We start from the raw sequence: 17,525 nt of genomic DNA on the forward strand, positions 1-17,525 counted from the left end.
CTGATCTTAATCATAGAGGCACCCAATTACACACACACACACACACACACACACACACACACACACACACACACACACACACACACATATATATAATGACAGTCAGGGAATTCTCCCTCAAAGTTTACTCAAGGACAGTTTTACCTTTATGTAGGCATACACTCAAAAGCCATTTCAGATCGGATCTGTCCTTTTATTCTTTCTACTCAGATGTATTGGAAATATATTTGTCTTTTTTTTAAAATATTTATTTATTTATTTTATGTATGTGAATACACTGTAGCTGTCTTCAGACACACCAGAAGAGGGCATCGGCTCTCTTTACAGATGGTTGTGAGCCACCATGTGGTTGCTGGGAATTGAACTCAGGACCTCTGGAAGAGCATTCAGTGCTCTTAACCACTGAGCCATCTCTCCAGCCCCCATATTTGTCTTTTTAAAAAAATTATTATTTTTCATAAGCCGAGCCTTTAACAGCTGAAACATCTCTCCAAACCCTTTGGGAATACATTTGAATAAAAAACGTGATAGTTGTTAGAGACAAAGAAACATTAAACTATGGTTCAAAGAGTGGTGTACACACAGCCTGATGTAGGTAGGGGTCCGAGGTGGCTGGGTGTGTTGTCGAGGAAGGTTGTGTATACATGGTACACACAGGTAAAGGAACTAGGCTGCCAAGAGCATTACTGCAACATGGAGGGAATGTGCATAACTAAACCCAAACAGGGTCCCAAATTGCTACACTACTCCCTGTCCTTACCTACTTCAGAAGCAAATCTGGCTTGATATCAATTGACCTGGAGAGATGGCTCAGTGGTTAAGAGCACTGGCTGCTCTTCCAGAAGACCTGGGTTCAATTCCCAGAACTCACATGGCGACTCACAACCATCTGTAACTCCCAATGCCCTCTTCCAGTCTCCTTGCACACTTCACACATGTGGTACAAAGATATAAATACAGGCAAAATGCTGGTGCGTGTGCAAATATGTCATTTTCAAAAATATATGGTTGTAAGAAAGTAAAATTACTGCTGGGAGAGGGAAAGTCAGTTTTCTTTAATGATCATAGCCCCCAGGTAGGTCGTCCATACTCCAGGACAGACCCTGCTCCCAGGGGTAGGAGGACAATACAAACTGGACTCCACTGAAAAATAAAATAAGGGGTTGGGGATTTAGCTCAGTGGTAGAGCGCTTGCCTAGCAAGCGCAAGGCCCTGGGTTCGGTCCCCAGCTCTGAGAAAAAAAAAAAAAAAAGAAAAAGAAAAGAAAAGAAAAGAAATACAAGACGACATCTCAAAGCTGGGGGTAGGGTAGCAAGGTGAGGGTGAAGAGGGTAGATGTGGGAGGAGCAGGGACTCAAAAGCATTTATAAAATTCTGAAAGAATTAATAAAAATATAAAATTTGCTCCAAAGTAAAATTTAAACATGGCTAGGGATGTAGCAAGGTAACAGAGCGTTTGCCTACCATGCAAAAGGTCCAGAGGTTCAAACCCCAGTACTGCAAGAAGAGTAAAAAGATATGAACAGTCTGGTGTGCACAGGAGTGTTGTTGCACTAGTCTTTGAACTTTACTTTTCTGCATGTTGCCAAATGCTCACTTTAAAAATGCTTTAGTGGTTACTCTGAGCATCTAGAAATAAGGATAACAGGGGATAAATGGCTGCATCAGTCCTCAGAAGGGATAATCTCCTGAGGTGGGATGGGGTAAGGCTGAGTCTTAAACCCTGGGATTATGAGGATTAATACAGATCATCCCTCTAAGCTGATCACCTGGCTGACACACCCGGCATGCCTGGCCTTTCAGAGACATTCCTGACAGCCCCGTCCCCCATACCTGCTAAGCTCCTTCCTTCTGACCCCTAACTCCACCCTCCTTTCAACCCCATTTCTGAATGGGGTTTGCCTCCTACTGACAGACTGGTTCTGGTCTCCCTGGAACATTCCCTGAGATCAATGGTGATGACCTGCATCCAGGAACCAGGGAGAGCTTAATCCTAATGCTCAAGATCCAAGCTCTCCTTGTCACAAGCGACAATGTCTTTCTTCTCATTCACCCACTACCAACTGCTACTCTGCCCTGCTGCTGAGACAGAACCGAAGGAGCTGCGTGGGGCAGAACCACGGAGCTTCCAGAACTAGTCCCCCATGAGAGCCCATTTCATCATCTCTAAACATTGTATCTTGCTATCCAAGTCTGGCTGGATGATCTGCAAAACAATAGGCTTGCTTGGCAGCTCTTCTCTATGGCTGGATCACTATAGCCATAGGTCTTGTCCTCTGGTGAAAATGAACAATCATTCATTTCTCTGATCATCAGGCTGGGGGTGGGGGTGGGACTTACTATTGACTTCTTCTAATTTTTGGACTTTTTTTGTTTTGTTTTGTTTTTAGAGACAGGGTTTCTCTGTGTAGCCCTTGCTGTCCTAGAACTCACTCTGTAGACCAGACTGGTCTCGAAATCATAGAGCTCCGCCTGCCCCTGACTCCCAGGTGCTGGGATTAAAGTGTGTGCCGTCACTGCCTGGCAGGCATCATTGTTAATAGGAACATGAGTTTAAATCCATGAGTTAAAATCTGTGATTAATGAGGAAGGCATTATTAATGTAGTTGGAAGGTTCATGTCAACTCATTTATTCCAAGAGTCAGATACTTTGATAATAAAGATACAAAGATGGCCGGTTGTGGTGGCGCACACCGGTAGGATTTGCTGAAGGAGGCAGAGGCAGGAGGATCACGAGTTCGAGGCTAGCCTGGGCTACACATTTTAAAGGGGGTTGGGGATTTAGCTCAGTGGTAGAGCGCTTGCCTAGGAAGCGCAAGGCCCTGGGTTCGGTCCCCAGGTCCCCAGCTCCGAAGGAAAGAAAAAAAAAAGATACAAAGATAGCTAGGGTACTTCCCAATCTTAACGGCAGCCAGTACTCTGATGCTGCCCAGAGGGTCAGAAGAGCATAACAGGGGTGTCTAATAAGGAAGGGATGGCGTGTCTGGAGAGTAACTCTCAACCCGAGGCTGAAATTACTGAAAAACTAGACATGTGCAGCAGGCAAAGAAGTGCTTCATTCCTGTGGAACATGGAGTCTTAAGAGCCTTGCAGCTTGGGGAGTTCGAACAAGGCCAATCCAGGTCCAAACTTTAGGAGTGAGACTACAAGAGAAAGAACTGGTGTGAGTACCCAGTTTAGAAATCTCCCCACGATTAGGACTCGGGGAGCCCATTCCTCCTGAGATGTCAGATCTGCCTCAAGATCAAGTTCATCTCTTGAATAAATAGATGAAAAGATGAAAAGATATGGTTTCCCATATCTCCTGTTACAGGGAACATCAGTGGTGCTCACACGGCACAGGTCACAGAGGGCGTGGCTCAAAGGACGATCTTGGTACACTTAGAGACAGTCTGGGTGGATCCTTGGCCTCTGGCTTGGTGGGAATTCGGGGGAAAGCAGTGATGTGCCGCCTGGTAGTTGGCACATCCAGGTCTCAATTTCCCTACCCGCCAGCTCTGCAATAGCTCTGGGGTGCGCGAGGCCACCCGGAGGGGATGGGCTCTGTAGACTGCCGGGATGGAGATGCTGGCCCAGCCTGGAGACCAAGGAAGTGTGCGCGCGTGTCTGCGCATCTGCATGAAACAGTCTATTCAACACCCCACCCCTCTACCCAAAACTCCCCGGCTTCTATCACCCGGCAAGACCAGGCCCTGATACCCCAGCGCAGAGAGGTCCCCACGCACGGCTGACCCAGGGTGGGTTCTGCAGCCAGAACCAAGCCATCCTAGCACTCCTTGGGAGCATCTTCAAGATCCAGTAGCCCACGCCTGCTTTGCAGGCGCAGCAGACCTGAAGCTGCCTCGGGCGAGCCTGGGGCACTTGGGTGCTTGCTCTGAGACTCTTTTGCAGGTCCCCGATGGGTCTGGGAGCCGGCACTGGGGAGGGTTTCCGGGCGGCCGCAGGCGGGCACTCGCGTCAGGTGGCCAGGCCAGGCCCCGCCCTCTCGGCCCGCCCTCTCTCTTCGTTGCGCACCGGGCTCCCGGTCCCCGGCCCGGAGGCTGCGGCTTCTGCTCGGGAGGCGGCGGCAGCGACGGGAGCGGCCATGGAGGCAGGCGGCGGGGCCGGCGCGGGAGCCGCGGGCTGGAGCTGCCCTGGCCCAGGTCAGAGCCGCCTCTCCCTCAGCTCCCTATGCTCTTTCCCCCAACGTCTCTCCTTCCTTCTGACCCCCAGGTTCTCCTGGTACTGAGTCGGCTTCCTCCACCCTGGCCTCCACCGGATACCGGATACTGCTCTCCATCTTTCGACCTGGGATGTCTCTTCCCAGCGGTCACTCCCCAAGCGCTCCCCATCCAGTCTCTCCAGCCCAACAGTGCTTCCAGCTCACGAGGGGGGCGAGGGGATTGTCTCTAGAACCTGCACCCTTCTAGTTCATCAAAGCTCTTGACTACCGTGAGAGGGTGGGGTGGGCGAGGTCTGGTGAGGGAGAGGAGGGGAGGGGAGAGATTGAGGAAACGGCCTAGTTTAGAGCCCCCTCTCTTCTCTCCTGGTCCGGCCGCCCCTCCCTACTCTGCTTTGCTATAAAGGACCCTCCCAAAACCTTCTTTCCTAGTTCCCACCCTATCCCTCTTCTCCTTGTGCCCCAAGCTAAACACTCACCCTCTTCTGTCTGGGCGAGGGAGAGGAGCCGGAAACAGCCTGGAACAGGGGTGCTGATGTTAGGTAGCTCCGGGCTGGGGTCTTCTCCATAGGCAGAGCATGGGAGGTGGCTAAGGGAATAGAATCACAGAGCTGGGCAGAGTGAGTCAGGCTTCTCCAGTGTGATGACAAATTTCGGGGCTCCCATATAAGAACGCAGGTCCCTTTCTTTCCCCTCGAAACCTACAGTGCCTACTTTCTCCCTGCTCACAGGACCCACAGTAACTACTTTAGGCTCTTATGAGGTATCTGAGGGTTGTGAGAGGAAGAAAGGCCAACGCTGGGGGTCCCTGGAGCGCCGCGGGATGCAAGCTATGGAGGGTGAGTTTTCTGAAAAAGGCTTTTCCATCACTCCATAACTCCCTTCCTCCTTCCTTCCTGACCCCAGAGCTCTGAGCCAGGACAGGGCCCTTCCCTTACTTCATTTCAAGCCCCTCCTTCCTGGTGGCTGAGCTCCAAGCCTCCCCTGGGTTCAGGCATTGATGGAAGTTTGGGCTCATCCCTTTGGGGCTCCAATCACCCAGCTAACCAGGTTGTGTGTCCTGGGGGAGCCGCCAGACAGAAAGAGGTCCTGCTGAAGCCAGCCTGGAAACAGGCTTTCGGCAGGGGGCTTGTTCTTCTCCCTGCCTGTTGACCCAGATCCCAAGCTGTCTCTTATTTTAAAAGCCAGGACATGGACATGTGAACTGTCTTTTCGATGCCGCCACTGTCAACTCTGAACAGAGCTCTGCAGCTTTAGTAAGAAAGTGCTTAGGAGAGAGCTCGATGAAGCCTATTTCCCAGCAGCACTCCTGTGTAGCAGGGCAGGTGGTACCAACCCAGTATCCAGGTCTTCTTGTGAAGTGTCCCCAGGCCCCTGTATAGTTCAGCACAGGCCTTCCCTAGAGACTTAGATCGCATAAGGGATCTCAGATTAACTGTGTGCTGTTGGCATTAGAAAAGGGAAGACCAGACATCTAGAATTTAAAAACAAAGCAATCCCTACCAAGACAAGATGTTGCTATTTACAGGAACTGCATTGCAGTTAAAAAAAAAAAAGTGTTCACGAGCCTGAACATGAAGACCAGTATCAGTTTTTCAAATGTGTCAGCAGGAGTGGAGAGATGGCTTAGCAGTTGACCAGTTCCCAGCACCCACATCGCAGCCCACAGTTGTCTGTGACTCCAGTCTTAGAGGCTCTAATACTCTCTTCTGACCTGCAAGGGCGCTGCACTCACATGATGGACAGACACACACGCAGGGACAGACACACACACAGGCACCTGTATGCATTAAATAAATAAATGAGTAATTTAGAAGAATGTGTTAAGATGGCTGACTTTCTTTCATACACGAGTTCAGCCTGACACTTACTCTGAAAATCAACTTTGGTCAGCAGGCAAGGGATGAACCTTGTGGCACCCAACACGGAAACATCGGGTGTAGAAAATTTCAAGAAGATATTTGATAACATACATTTGAAAGGGTTCCACCAAGTCATTTCCGCCTAATGTTTCCTTTGCTACCTACAGGCCAGGCCGGTGTTTTCTTATTATGAAAAGGCTCTAATACCTTGCAAGCCACCTAGATTTTTTTTTTCCTCCCAAGCTTGCTCCATTTGGCCTAAATAAACAGCTGGTGTCTGAATGTCTGAATCCTTTCTAAACTCCTTGTCCCACTACTCAGAGTTGAGACGACCAGTGCTAGGTGTCCTCAAGCAAGCTTCTTGTAGCTGAGCCTGCATGAGGCTGCTGTAAAGGCAGTAGATAGTCAATATTAGGTGTCAGGAAGCTGGAAAAGGTGCATCCAAATTTGACCCACCAGAGCCTGACCATGAGTTAGGTCCTATCCCAGGGAACCTCGGGGGGGGGGGGGACACCAGGTGGCACTATTCTGCTGTCCAGGGCCTGGGGTTACCACTCCAGGTGCAGGGTTCTGGAACAGGTACTGACTGTGTGGTGGGATGATTGTCTCTCCTAGGGGAGGTGTTACTTCCAGCTCTGTATGAGGAGGAGGAGGAGGAAGAAGAGGAAGAAGAGGAAGAGGTTGAAGAAGAAGATCAAGTACAGAAAGAAGGCAGTTTGGGCTCCCTGTCAGTGGGCAAGCATCGGGGCCTGAGCCTCACAGAGACAGAGCTGGAGGAGCTGAGGGCTCAGGTGCTCCAGCTGGTGGCAGAGCTGGAGGAGACCCGTGAGCTTGCTGGGCAGCATGAGGATGACTGCCTGGAGCTTCAGGGTGAGCACCCGTGACAGGGCAGGGTCTTGGGCCCAAAGGGTGTGTGTATCCCCGGTTCCAAACCAGACGTTCCTCTCACTGCAGGGCTCCTGGAGGATGAGCGGCTGGCCAGTGCCCAGCAGGCCGAAGTATTCACCAAACAGATCCAGCAGCTCCAAGGTAACTGCCCCCCAAGTCTAGACAGAGGGGAAGTGGCCACGCTAGTCAAACAAACCTAACTCAGAACCTTACCTCTCTCCTTTTCTTTATTTCCTTGCCCCTTCTGTCTTAGTCAGGGTTTCTAGTCCTGCACAAACATCAGGACCAAGAAGTAAGTTGGGGAGGAAAGGGTTTATTCAGCTTACACTTCTGTGTTGCTGTTCATCACCAAAGGAAGTCAGGACCGGAACTTAAGCAGGTCAGGAAGCAGGAGCTGATACAGAGGCCATGGAGGGATGTTACTTACTGGCTTGCTTCCCCTGGTTTGCTCAGGTTGCTCTCTGATAGAACCCAAGACCACCAGCCCAGGGACGGCACCACCCACAATGGGCTGGGTCCGCCCCACTTGATCACTAGTTGAGAAAATGCCTTACAGCTGGGTCTCATGGAGGCATTTCCTCAACTGAGGCTCCTTTCTCTGTGATAACCCCAGCTTGTGTCAAGCTGACACACAGAACCAGCCAGTATACCTTCTCTTCTCCTTGCCCCGTGTTCTCCTTTTTTCTTAATTTCCCATCTTTACCTATCTACATGGCCATCCTGCCCTCCTCTCTCTTGCCTTCCTATCTTTCCCAGCCTCCCCCCCCCCATCCCTATTTACTTTGTTCTTCTGCCCAGGGCCAGGGGTGTATGATCCAGGATGAGTTCCAGGCTGTATTTCTCATCCTGGTTCCTCCAAGGTCTCCATAGGGACCCGCTGGAGGACATTCCAGTGTCATTGAAGGAAACAGATAAGAACCTGAGTCTGTGGTCCCCAATTCCTCTATTTCAGTCCCTGTCCTTTTGTCTCAGGAAACAGTGAGGCAAGCGTCGTCCCATATTCCACTGCACTACCAAATAGAGAGCTTTTGTTACTTCTGTGGGCTTCCGGAAGGTTCTGAGGATCTGCCCTAGAAAACAGCAGGGACTCTGTAGGGAGAGCTGAGATCAAGCCAAATGCAAAGTGTAAATGGAGATGGGGGAAAAGGTCTGGAAGCCGTCCTGGAGAGAGCAAGCGAATGAACAGAACCTATATGAGGAGGAGCAGAAGAGAAGGGTACAGCATGCAAGCAACGGGAGATGGGGGAAATGTGGCAAAGAGAAATAGCAGACACAGCACGGTGTGTGTGTGTGTGTGCGTATGCGTGTGCGTGCGTGTGTGCGTGTGTGCGTGTGTGTGTGTAAACTCCCAGGTTTACCTTTACCCATGCACAAAGTTCATTATCTTGGGCAGGTCACTTATCCTCCAGAGTCTCCATTTCTTCCCTGTAAAACAGTTGTCTGTCACCTGTTTGTTGAGATCCTTTGTATTTAAAGGACCAACAAAGAACACAATTGTCCAAATTCCTAAAGAGTAGATTCCACAGCTGGGTAGGGTGCACAGGCCGGAAATCTCAGTATGTGGGAAGTAGAGGCAGGGAAAATCAGGAATTTGATGCCAGCCTTGGCTACATAGTGAGTTCAAGGCTATCATAAGACCCTGTGCCATTAAAAATAAATAAGTTCTAAAGGAAAGTGTAACAATACAAGTAATAAAGGCAACACAGGTATGAATATGACGCTCAGATACATATGTGGTACTGACAAGTTGTTTTTCTGCCAGTAAAATGAGCCAACTCAAGCCAGATTAGATTATATTAAATGCAGGTTCATTGGGAAGCTACATTCAGGCAAGTTCACTGACCCCCCAAGGACTGAGGCCGGGGCAGTCACCATGGGGAGACGGGGGAAGAAGAAGAGAAAGAAAGGAAAAGTATGTGCAAAGAGAGAAGAGAAGAAGAGGAGAGAGAAAGGGAGACCAAAATGTCTGGAATACATAGGGAGGAGCCTCTCGGGGAAGGGCAGCCCAACCCCTGTGCTGGAAAGTTCAGGGTTAGGGGCAGGGTATGCCAGGTTGGGACTGAGGGATGCTGGGAGAACCTGGAGGCTAGGTCTGCTTTGGTAGGTAAGATATGCACCTCAGTCCCTTATCCCGGGACAGATACATGGATAGGGATGAAGTGGGAGTTGGCTAGGTTATGAAAAGTCTTCAAGACATTGGTGCGTCAGTTGTGTAACGGGAAGCGTCCAACCATTCAAAATCAGGTGGAAGAACCTGGTAGACAGAAGAGCAGCAACAGCAAGTCCCAGAGATGAGGACGAGTTTCATGTGTTAGGGGGTGCAGAACCAAGGTCACTGCAAAGTTCATGTGAAGGACCCTTGTAGGAGGAAGTTCTAAGAAGAGGGCAGAGGTCTGGTTAGAGTAGGTAGGCCTTTTAGGTTAGCAGACAGAGCTAGCATCCATTGTAGATGCCATAAGAGGTATTTTCCATGACCGGAGTGGCTGATATGTTTTATATTTCTAGTTAGCGCTTTGTCTTTTTCCTCCCGTGGTAGGGGTTTAATCCAAGGCCTTTGCCAGGTGCTGACCACAGAGCAACATCCCTAAACCTTTGCTTTACCTTTTCAAAAGAGTACTTTAGAACCCCAGAGGAAGAAATGGAGTCAAACACACCAGTTGGTCCATTTAGCTGACTGTTTTGTTGAACTAAGGCAGTAGAAATGGAACCAGTTGGAGACATATGGAAACTGGGTAAATACCCATATCTAATGGCTGGCATGGGAAAACTTGGTAAGAAATTTGCTTGGGAACTAGAGAAGCCCTTTAAGAGATTTTGGCTGGATAGGTTCAATGTCCAAGTGAGTATGTGAAGGAGCCATTTGGATGTGTGGTCTAGAACCAGGGGAGAAATGAGCTTGAAATGAGTGTTGGTAATTATAAACATGCAGACAGCATTATAATCTATGGGAGATGGACATTCATTCATACCAAGAGATACCAGAGGGGAGAGAAACAGTCCATAGAGATTCTCCTAACTAGATGCCAAAGATAAAAGGAATGGCAAAAGAAACGTGATAGAAGGAACACCTAAATCCATTCTGGCCTGAAAGCCAAGAGAAAAAAAAAAACCAACAAAAAAAAAAAACCGCTTATCCACTATGTGGAAAATTGTGAAAGCAAGTAAGGTGGCTGCCGAGGGTTGGCAAGATGGAGAACCAGGAGACACGGCAGAATGGATTGGGATTAGAGGAAAAACGGAGAACAAACTGAATACAGATCAGGGTGATAGCCATTTTAAAGAGAAGTAAGGGAAGGTGAGGTGAGATCTTGGGAAAGTGTTTTTTTTTTTGTTTGTTTGTTTGTTTGTTTGTTTGTTTTAAGACAAGGAACCCTTGATCTTGTTTTTATGATGAAGGAAAAAGTCCACTTGAGTCGAGCCAAGTATTAGTCTTGCTTGGAAAAGAACATTCTTTTCTTTCTAGCATGGAGAAGTCTGAAAATCTTAAAGAGCAGGGGGAAATACAGTTGTCGCTAGAGTTCAAGGATTCCCAGCCTGGTGAGGGGCCCCCGCGGGCTTCAAACCCACCTCAAGCCCCGCCCCGCGGAAGGAACCTGAGACGGTCCGTGCGCACGCGCGTTGCCCGTTTCCGCCAAGTGGGGGCGCTCGCGGCCTCAGAGGTACCTAGTGTTCAGAGGCGGTTCCGGCCGCCAAAGCCCCCCGGGGCGGCACCGGCCGGGAGGCGTGAGCCCCCCCCCAGGAGACCGCTTGTGGGGGGCCGCCGAGATGCAGGCCATAACCAGTAAGTGCGAACTGTCTTCTCTGTCCCTCAAGCCAACTCTCGAATCTGAGCCCCCGAAGGCCCCAGCCCGAAGTCAACCGGCGCCAGCTCTTTGGAACCTGGTCCCTGCCTTTCCAACTCCTGGCTGGTCTGACCTATTCAGCCTCCGAGATGGGCCTGGCCCCTCACCACCCATCACTACCCCAACTCCCATGATCTGAGAAGACACTTTACAGAGCCAGGTCCCAAACTGCTACCCAGTGAAGTTTGAAGGTGTGCTAGGGAGATGGAGGTTAGTCTGTGCCCCTAGAATGCTCAGGCCTGGGGATTCCTCATAGTGAGCAGTTGATCCCCATGCCTCTCCCTCCAACTAAACTGAGGTGAGGATCTAGATCTCACCTTGTAAACTCTTGTACTGTAGAATATATTTGTGTTGTAGGGTGTGTTAGTTGGTCTCCCGATCTCTTGGTCGTGAACTCTATGAAATCAGGGAACATGCTGGTTTTATTTACTTCCTTTCAAATAGGAAGTCAGGGTGTGGGGATGTAGTTCAGTGCCTGGCACACATGAGATGCTGGGTTCAACCTTTTTTTTTTTTAAAGGTTTATTTATTATATATAAACACTGTAGCTGTCTTCAGACACACCAGAAGAGGGCATCAGATCTCATTACAGATGGTTGTGAGCCACCATGTGGTTGCTGGGATTTGAACTCAGGACCTCTGGAAGAGCTGTCAGTGTAACCACTGAGCCATCTCTCCAGTCCCGGGTTCAACCTTTAGTAAAGGAATTTAACCCAAAATTCAGGAAGTGACACAACCTAGCGCTCATACTTGCTGAAGGCACAGACCTCTTCCTGAGGTGCCCTGTCCACTTCTTTTTTTTTTAATTTTATTTACTTAATGTATATAAGCACACTGTAGCTGTCTTCAGACACACCCAACCCCATTACAGATGGTTGTGAGCCACCATGTGGTTGCTGGGAATTGAACTCAGGACCTCGGGAAGAGCAGTCAGTGCTCTTAACCACTGAGCCATCTCTCCAGCCCCCTGTCCACTTCTTGATATTGACCATATATCCAAATGGGTGCTTTCTCCCTCCTTTCCTCCCTCCCATAAAGCTTGACACAGGCAGATCTCAAACTCCTAGACTCAAGCAATTCTCTTGCCTTGGCCTCTAGAGGGCTAAGACTACAGACATGAGCAACTATGCCCTTAAATTTGTCCTGTAGGACAACCACGTGCTCTTAACGTGTAATTTTGCATATACAGAAGAAAGAGTAAAAATCGAATGAATGAACCCCTCCCTCCTACCTGAATACACTTAAGTATTTATTTAGCTGGGTTTTGGTTTAAATTCCTTTATTAAAGGTTGAACCCAGTATCTCTTGTGTGCTAGGCACTGAACTATACATCCCTATGCCCTGACTTTCTATTTGAAAGGAAGTAAATAAAACCAGCATGTTCCCTGTTTTCATGACATTTATAGCTAAGTGAGGACAGAACTGAACACAGCCACATGTGCTGCAGAGCTCAAGGAGCTGTATGAGCAAGCCTTGAGGGTTCCTCTTAGCTGTTGCAGGAGGTGGAGGAAAGGTTAGAAAAAGGTGAAATCTGAGTGTTTGCTAGAATACGCAGGGGATGGGACATGGGGACAGCATACCTCGAGAAGTCCAGTTCTCTTTCATCCCTTAATCTTGCCTACACTTCTGAATTCTCACTGAAATCCATGACTTTTTTTTTTTTTTTTTTTTTTTTTTTTTTTTTTTTTTTTTTTGGAGCTGGGGACCGAACCCAGGGCCTTGCGCTTCCTAGGTAAGCGCTCTACCACTGAGCTAAATCCCCAGCCCCCGAAATCCATGACTTTAACTCACCGCTTTGGGGTTATTTTCACCCATTCCACATGGTTGCCGGCATCCAGAAATCCGAGATGTGAAACTAGATGCAGTGACTCACGTTTGCAATCTCTTCACTTGAGAGGCTGTGTTTGAGACCAGTCTGTGCTACGGAATGAGACCTTGTCTTAAAAACTACAGAAGGGCCGCGTGGTGGTGGCTCTGACTTCAATCCCAGCACTCGGATGGCAGGAGGATCTCTTGAGTTCTAGGACAGCCTGGTCTACAGAGGGAGTTCCAGGACAGCCTGACCTACCAAGTGAAACCTAATTTGAAAAACCAGAAAGGAAACAAAACAAACTAAAACAACCTCAAATGATCCACAGGGTTCTGACACATTTGTTTTGCAAATTAAAATGTAAGCACAATCCATATATAGAAAAGAGAAACTTGTGAAAATCAAGCAACACTGGTACAAGATGGAGAAGAAAACACCTGTGATGTTGCCCCGCCCCTCTGAAGCAATTGCCTTTTAAATGTACTCTCTGTGACTGTGTGAACGCACACGTGTGCCTGTGAGTGTGGGGACGAGGGAGGAGCCAGTGTCAGGTGTCTTCCTCAGTCTCTCACTCAACCAAACCGCCAAGCCAAACGCTCCAGGGACCTGTCTCTGCCTCCTACCCATTCACTTCTTGACCAGCAACCTTTGTTTTTTTTTTCAGGTGAGCTGCAACATCTACGGGAGGAGATTTCCCTGTTAGAGCATGAGAAAGAAAGTGAACTTAAGGAAATAGAGCAGGAGTTGCATTTGGCCCAGGCAGAGATCCATAATCTGCGGCAAGCTGCAGCAGACTCTGCAACTGAACATGAGAGTGACATAGCGTCCTTGCAGGACGACCTCTGCCGGTTGCAGAATGAGCTCGATGACATGGAACGCATTCGCGGGGATTATGAGATGGAAATTGCCTCACTCCGTGCAGAGATGGAATTGAAGGCTTCTGGACCATCTGATTTAAGTATTTCAGACTTCTCTGGGATACAAGGTATGAAACTTTCTCATCTGTTCACACAGTTGAACAGAGGAGCGGACATTTTAGATAGGAAGATAGTGGAAGACTAGTGTTAGATTATGCATTAGAAACCTCTAGAAAAAAAATCTCCCATGTTTACTTTGAGACTGGAGAGAAAAACTCAGCTGTTACATAATCAGTCAATGGTGGTGTAAGAATTAGAGATGGACCCTAGAGGTTCTTAACAGAGAGCTGTTGGGCACTAGTTGGTTTGATTATGGGAAAGTCCTCCCTGGGCAAGGGTCCAGGTCTGGGGTAGATACAGAAGGACCTGTCACCGTAGCAAACCCTTCCTGCTGCTGTGGCATCATGGCTCTTTGCCCGAACCTGTTTATGCCTCTAGCACTGCATCTAGGATCCAGAATGCTAATCCTTAGCTTCATTTAGCCCTCCTGAGTAGAGACTTTGGAAGGCAACAAATCGGAGCACAAGACAGCTGGAGAGGTTATTCCTAGTCATGCATGCGGTATTCCAGAGCTTGGAGCCCTGTTTCAAACTCCCAGCTAGTTGCTAGGACTCATGACATCAGAGGGTTTGCCTTTCTTCTAGCCTAGATTTATGGTCTGAGTATAATGGAGGCCCTATATTTGGCCAGGTCAAGCAGAGACAGTCAACAGGGAAATCAAAGAATTGCAGTCTTCCCAGCTGTATTAAGCTTTTCAGAGAGTCATTTTTGGCTGGGCGGTGCTAGGAGAGGGAGGCAGCACAAGGGAAAGGGTGCAGCTAGAGTTGACCTAACCTGAGTCAAAAACCCACCACGCCTGTACCTAAGAACTTCTGATTGGATTAAAGAAGAAACATTGAAAGTGGTGTTTAGGGGTGTTGAATCTTCTTACAAATAAAATACTGTATGTTAATTATCATTAAGGCCAGTTGGTGCATCTTAAATGTTAGTAGAATTAGCATTCTAAGTGCTGTGACTCTTTCTGTGTGTACCAGTGTGTGCTGGGTAGGGGAAGCACTGATCTGTACACATTGTAGAAGCCAGGGCTTGACATGAGTATCTACCTCTACCAGTGTCCACCATACCTTTTTTGAGACAGGATCTGTTACTGGACCTGAAGTTTACCACCTTGGCTAGACTGACTCACTAGGGGAACCCCTAGGATCTACCATCCTCAGTGCTGGGGTTACAGGTACAAGGTGTCATTCCTGGCCTTTTATGGGGATATTGGGACTCTGAACTTAAGTCCTCGTGTTTACTCAGGCAAGCACTTCCTCAACCCCAGCAATACTATTCTTTTCTTGAAATATTTATTTCATTTTATTTATATGTATCTGTGTGTTTAACTGCAGAGTCCAGAAGCTAAAATTATGGGTGGTTATAAGCCAGGTAACGTGGGTGCTGGAAACTGATTTCACTCTTGTAGAAAAGCATCAACTCACTTAAAGACTGAGCCATCTCTCTGTTGGTTCTTATTCATAAAGAGATAAAGTGTGGGTATTTGTAGCAGCTGGGGAATTTTAACCAATCTCTTCTCTCTTCTAATGCTTGAGGAAAAGAAGCATTTTAGATCGAGATGGGAGGAAAATAAATAGGACTTGGGGGGTAGTATGCTTGCTGGTATGCATGGTAAAGCCCTGGGTTTTATCCCAAGCACCATTCCTCCCTACCAACCAGTCAACCAACAAATAATAAACAACTAATAGAATGAAACCCCACAATGAATATTTATCTGTACCCAGGCCAGTGTCTTCAGTGTGACGATAAAGGAAAGGAAGGATGGTGAGCATGAGTGGGTTGTCTCTGCAAGGCACATCTGGAATGTAGACAGTGGCAGTTCATGTCTGGCAGGGCTCTGTAATAAAAGTGTTATGGGGGCTATAGTTGTGCCTCAGTTACTAGAGTGCTTGCCTGACTTGCTCAGGACACTACAGTGCATAAATCCCCAGTACTGTATAAAAGACAGACAATCAGAAGGCAGAAGCAGGAAGATCTGAGGTTTAAAGTCAGAGACCAACCTAGGCTACCCAAGGCCCTGTCTCATAAAGAGGAAGGAAAGGAAGGAAGGAAGGAAGGAAGGAAGGAAGGAAGGACGGACAGACGGACAGACAGATGGGCAGATAGACAATGGAGAGGTGATTATAGTTAACTAGAAACTTAAATACAATAAATTCAATTTATTTAAACCTTCAAGAGCTCCTAAACACGCAAGATGATATTCAGTTGGGGCTTCAAGGATGAATATACTGGGTGTGTATTCTATGCCTCAGAATAAGAGAAGCTATGTAACCCTTTGCTGTTGAGTTTCCATTCAGGAAATCTTGGGGTTGGTCATCAGTGCTTCTGTCCACTGAGGAAGCACTCATCTCTCTCATCTCATCTCATTTCTCCCTGCTTTCCTTCTGCAGATGAACTGCACCAACTTCGGGAGCGCTACCACTTTCTGAACGAGGAATACCAGGCCTTGCGGGAAAGCAACAGCAGCCTCACAGGGCAGCTCGCTGAGTTGGAGAGCGATAGGTATAGCCAGGACACAGGCGCACTGCAGTCTCTCAGGCTTCCCTAGAAGACAGGCTAAGATCATGAACATTTCTCTGTTCCTGGAAAGCAGTCTTTTCTATGTATTTCCAAGGCTATGGAGACCAGGAGGAGCAGGCTCAGAATGCCACCAAACTGTGTCAGAACTAGAGTGAAGTGAGCTGTAAAATGCAGTTTTCCTCTATTCTTGGCATTCGTGCCTAGCTAGCTCTTCTTTATATTAGATCAGCTAAGATCCCTTTGTCATCCACACGTAGGTGATTCAATGTAGTGGCATAGAGCAGTGGTCCTAACGCTGTGACCCTTTAATGCAGTTCCTCATGTTGTTGTGATCTATAAAATTATTTCAGTGCTATTTCATAGCTGTAATTTTCCTACTGTTATGGATCACAATGTATATATCTGGTAGGCAGGATATCTGATGTGGTCCTCAAAGGGGTCATGGCCTGCAGGTTGAGAACCACTGGCATAGAGCCTCTAGGTTAGATGTGTCTTGACATCAGAACCAGCCTTGAAACCAGCGAGGTCAGTCATTGTAAGATGTTCCAAGATTAAAATGCCCACGCAGCGAAGTGCTGGAGGTTTTGTGTAATCTTCTAGACGTGTTAATCTGAGAGGGGAAGCACAATAGAAGGCTCATTAGTAATTTTGACCTAACTGGGAGTACTGGGCCTGAGCACGCTTGACTGGTGGTATCAGGCCGAGCACTTCCCAACATAGCCCTGGGTTCTGGATTGCAGGACACGAAGAGCAACAGAACGATGGTTAGAATCTCACATGCTAAAGAATATGATGTCCTCAGAGTCTCAGACTTCAGAACTGGATTTCCCAGAGCCTGACCCTGTGATGCAGCTTCTGCGCCAGCAGCTGCTGGGAGCTGAGGAACAGATGCACGACATGCAGGACAAGGTGGGTGACAGAGGGTGGAGGGGCAGCCTGCTGCCACCTCGCTTACCCTTCTCTGGCCTGTAGTAGGGTAGAGCTCACAGAGGAGCCTGCACTGTAGGAGGACATGATATCCTGGGGTCTTGCCTGATGGATGGAAGTATAGTCACCTGTCGGGACGACATTTCAATCAGAAACTAGATGAGAAATTGGTAGTGGTTCTGTACAAGTACACGAATGCTGAAAGCTCTCATCCCTTCTGATGTTACAGTGCACATGTTGTTGAGCATGTGTGTGGTGATACTAGTGCACATAGCCTACTGTGTGTGAGGGTGTGACACACTGTGTGACATCACAGTGACTCGAAGAAAGTGCTAATGTTTGTTTCTACCACATTGTGTTTTACTGTTTCTTTAAAAGCCTTTATCCTTTAAAACAAAAACAAAGTAAAAGTGTTCATTATAAAACATGATACCACATGGGCAGTGGTGGCTCACACCTTTAATCCTAGCACTTAAGAGGCAGAGGCAGGCAGATCTCTGAGTTTGAGGCCAGCCTGAAGAAGTTCCAAGATGTCCAGGACTA

At 48.1% G+C, this 17,525-nt stretch overlaps 1 protein-coding gene across 11 annotated transcripts in view; it reads left to right on the plus strand.

Annotated features, from left to right (window-relative positions):
* The first annotated feature begins 3,987 nt into the window (after nucleotides 1–3,987).
* The window catches only part of Ccdc136 (coiled-coil domain containing 136), a 29,767-nt gene continuing 16,229 nt past the window's right edge, over nucleotides 3,988–17,525 (plus strand). For 4 of the 11 annotated variants that reach the window (XM_017592966.3, XM_063286242.1, XM_063286244.1 and 1 more), the window contains exons 1-4: nucleotides 10,510–10,690; nucleotides 13,226–13,546; nucleotides 15,926–16,037; nucleotides 16,796–16,964. In XM_017592966.3, coding sequence (XP_017448455.1) covers nucleotides 10,675–10,690; nucleotides 13,226–13,546; nucleotides 15,926–16,037; nucleotides 16,796–16,964 — 618 coding nt within the window. In that variant the 5' untranslated portion in view covers nucleotides 10,510–10,674. Of the gene's footprint in view, nucleotides 4,143–4,890; nucleotides 4,999–6,636; nucleotides 6,892–6,975; nucleotides 7,051–10,509; nucleotides 10,691–13,225; nucleotides 13,547–15,925; nucleotides 16,038–16,795; nucleotides 16,965–17,525 lie in introns of those variants that run through there. The other 7 variants (XM_063286243.1, XM_039108992.2, XM_008762837.4 and 4 more) reach the window with 5 other exon arrangements.

Source organism: Rattus norvegicus, chromosome 4, assembly GCF_036323735.1.
Source record: "Rattus norvegicus strain BN/NHsdMcwi chromosome 4, GRCr8, whole genome shotgun sequence".
Classification (NCBI taxonomy): domain Eukaryota; kingdom Metazoa; phylum Chordata; class Mammalia; order Rodentia; family Muridae; genus Rattus; species Rattus norvegicus.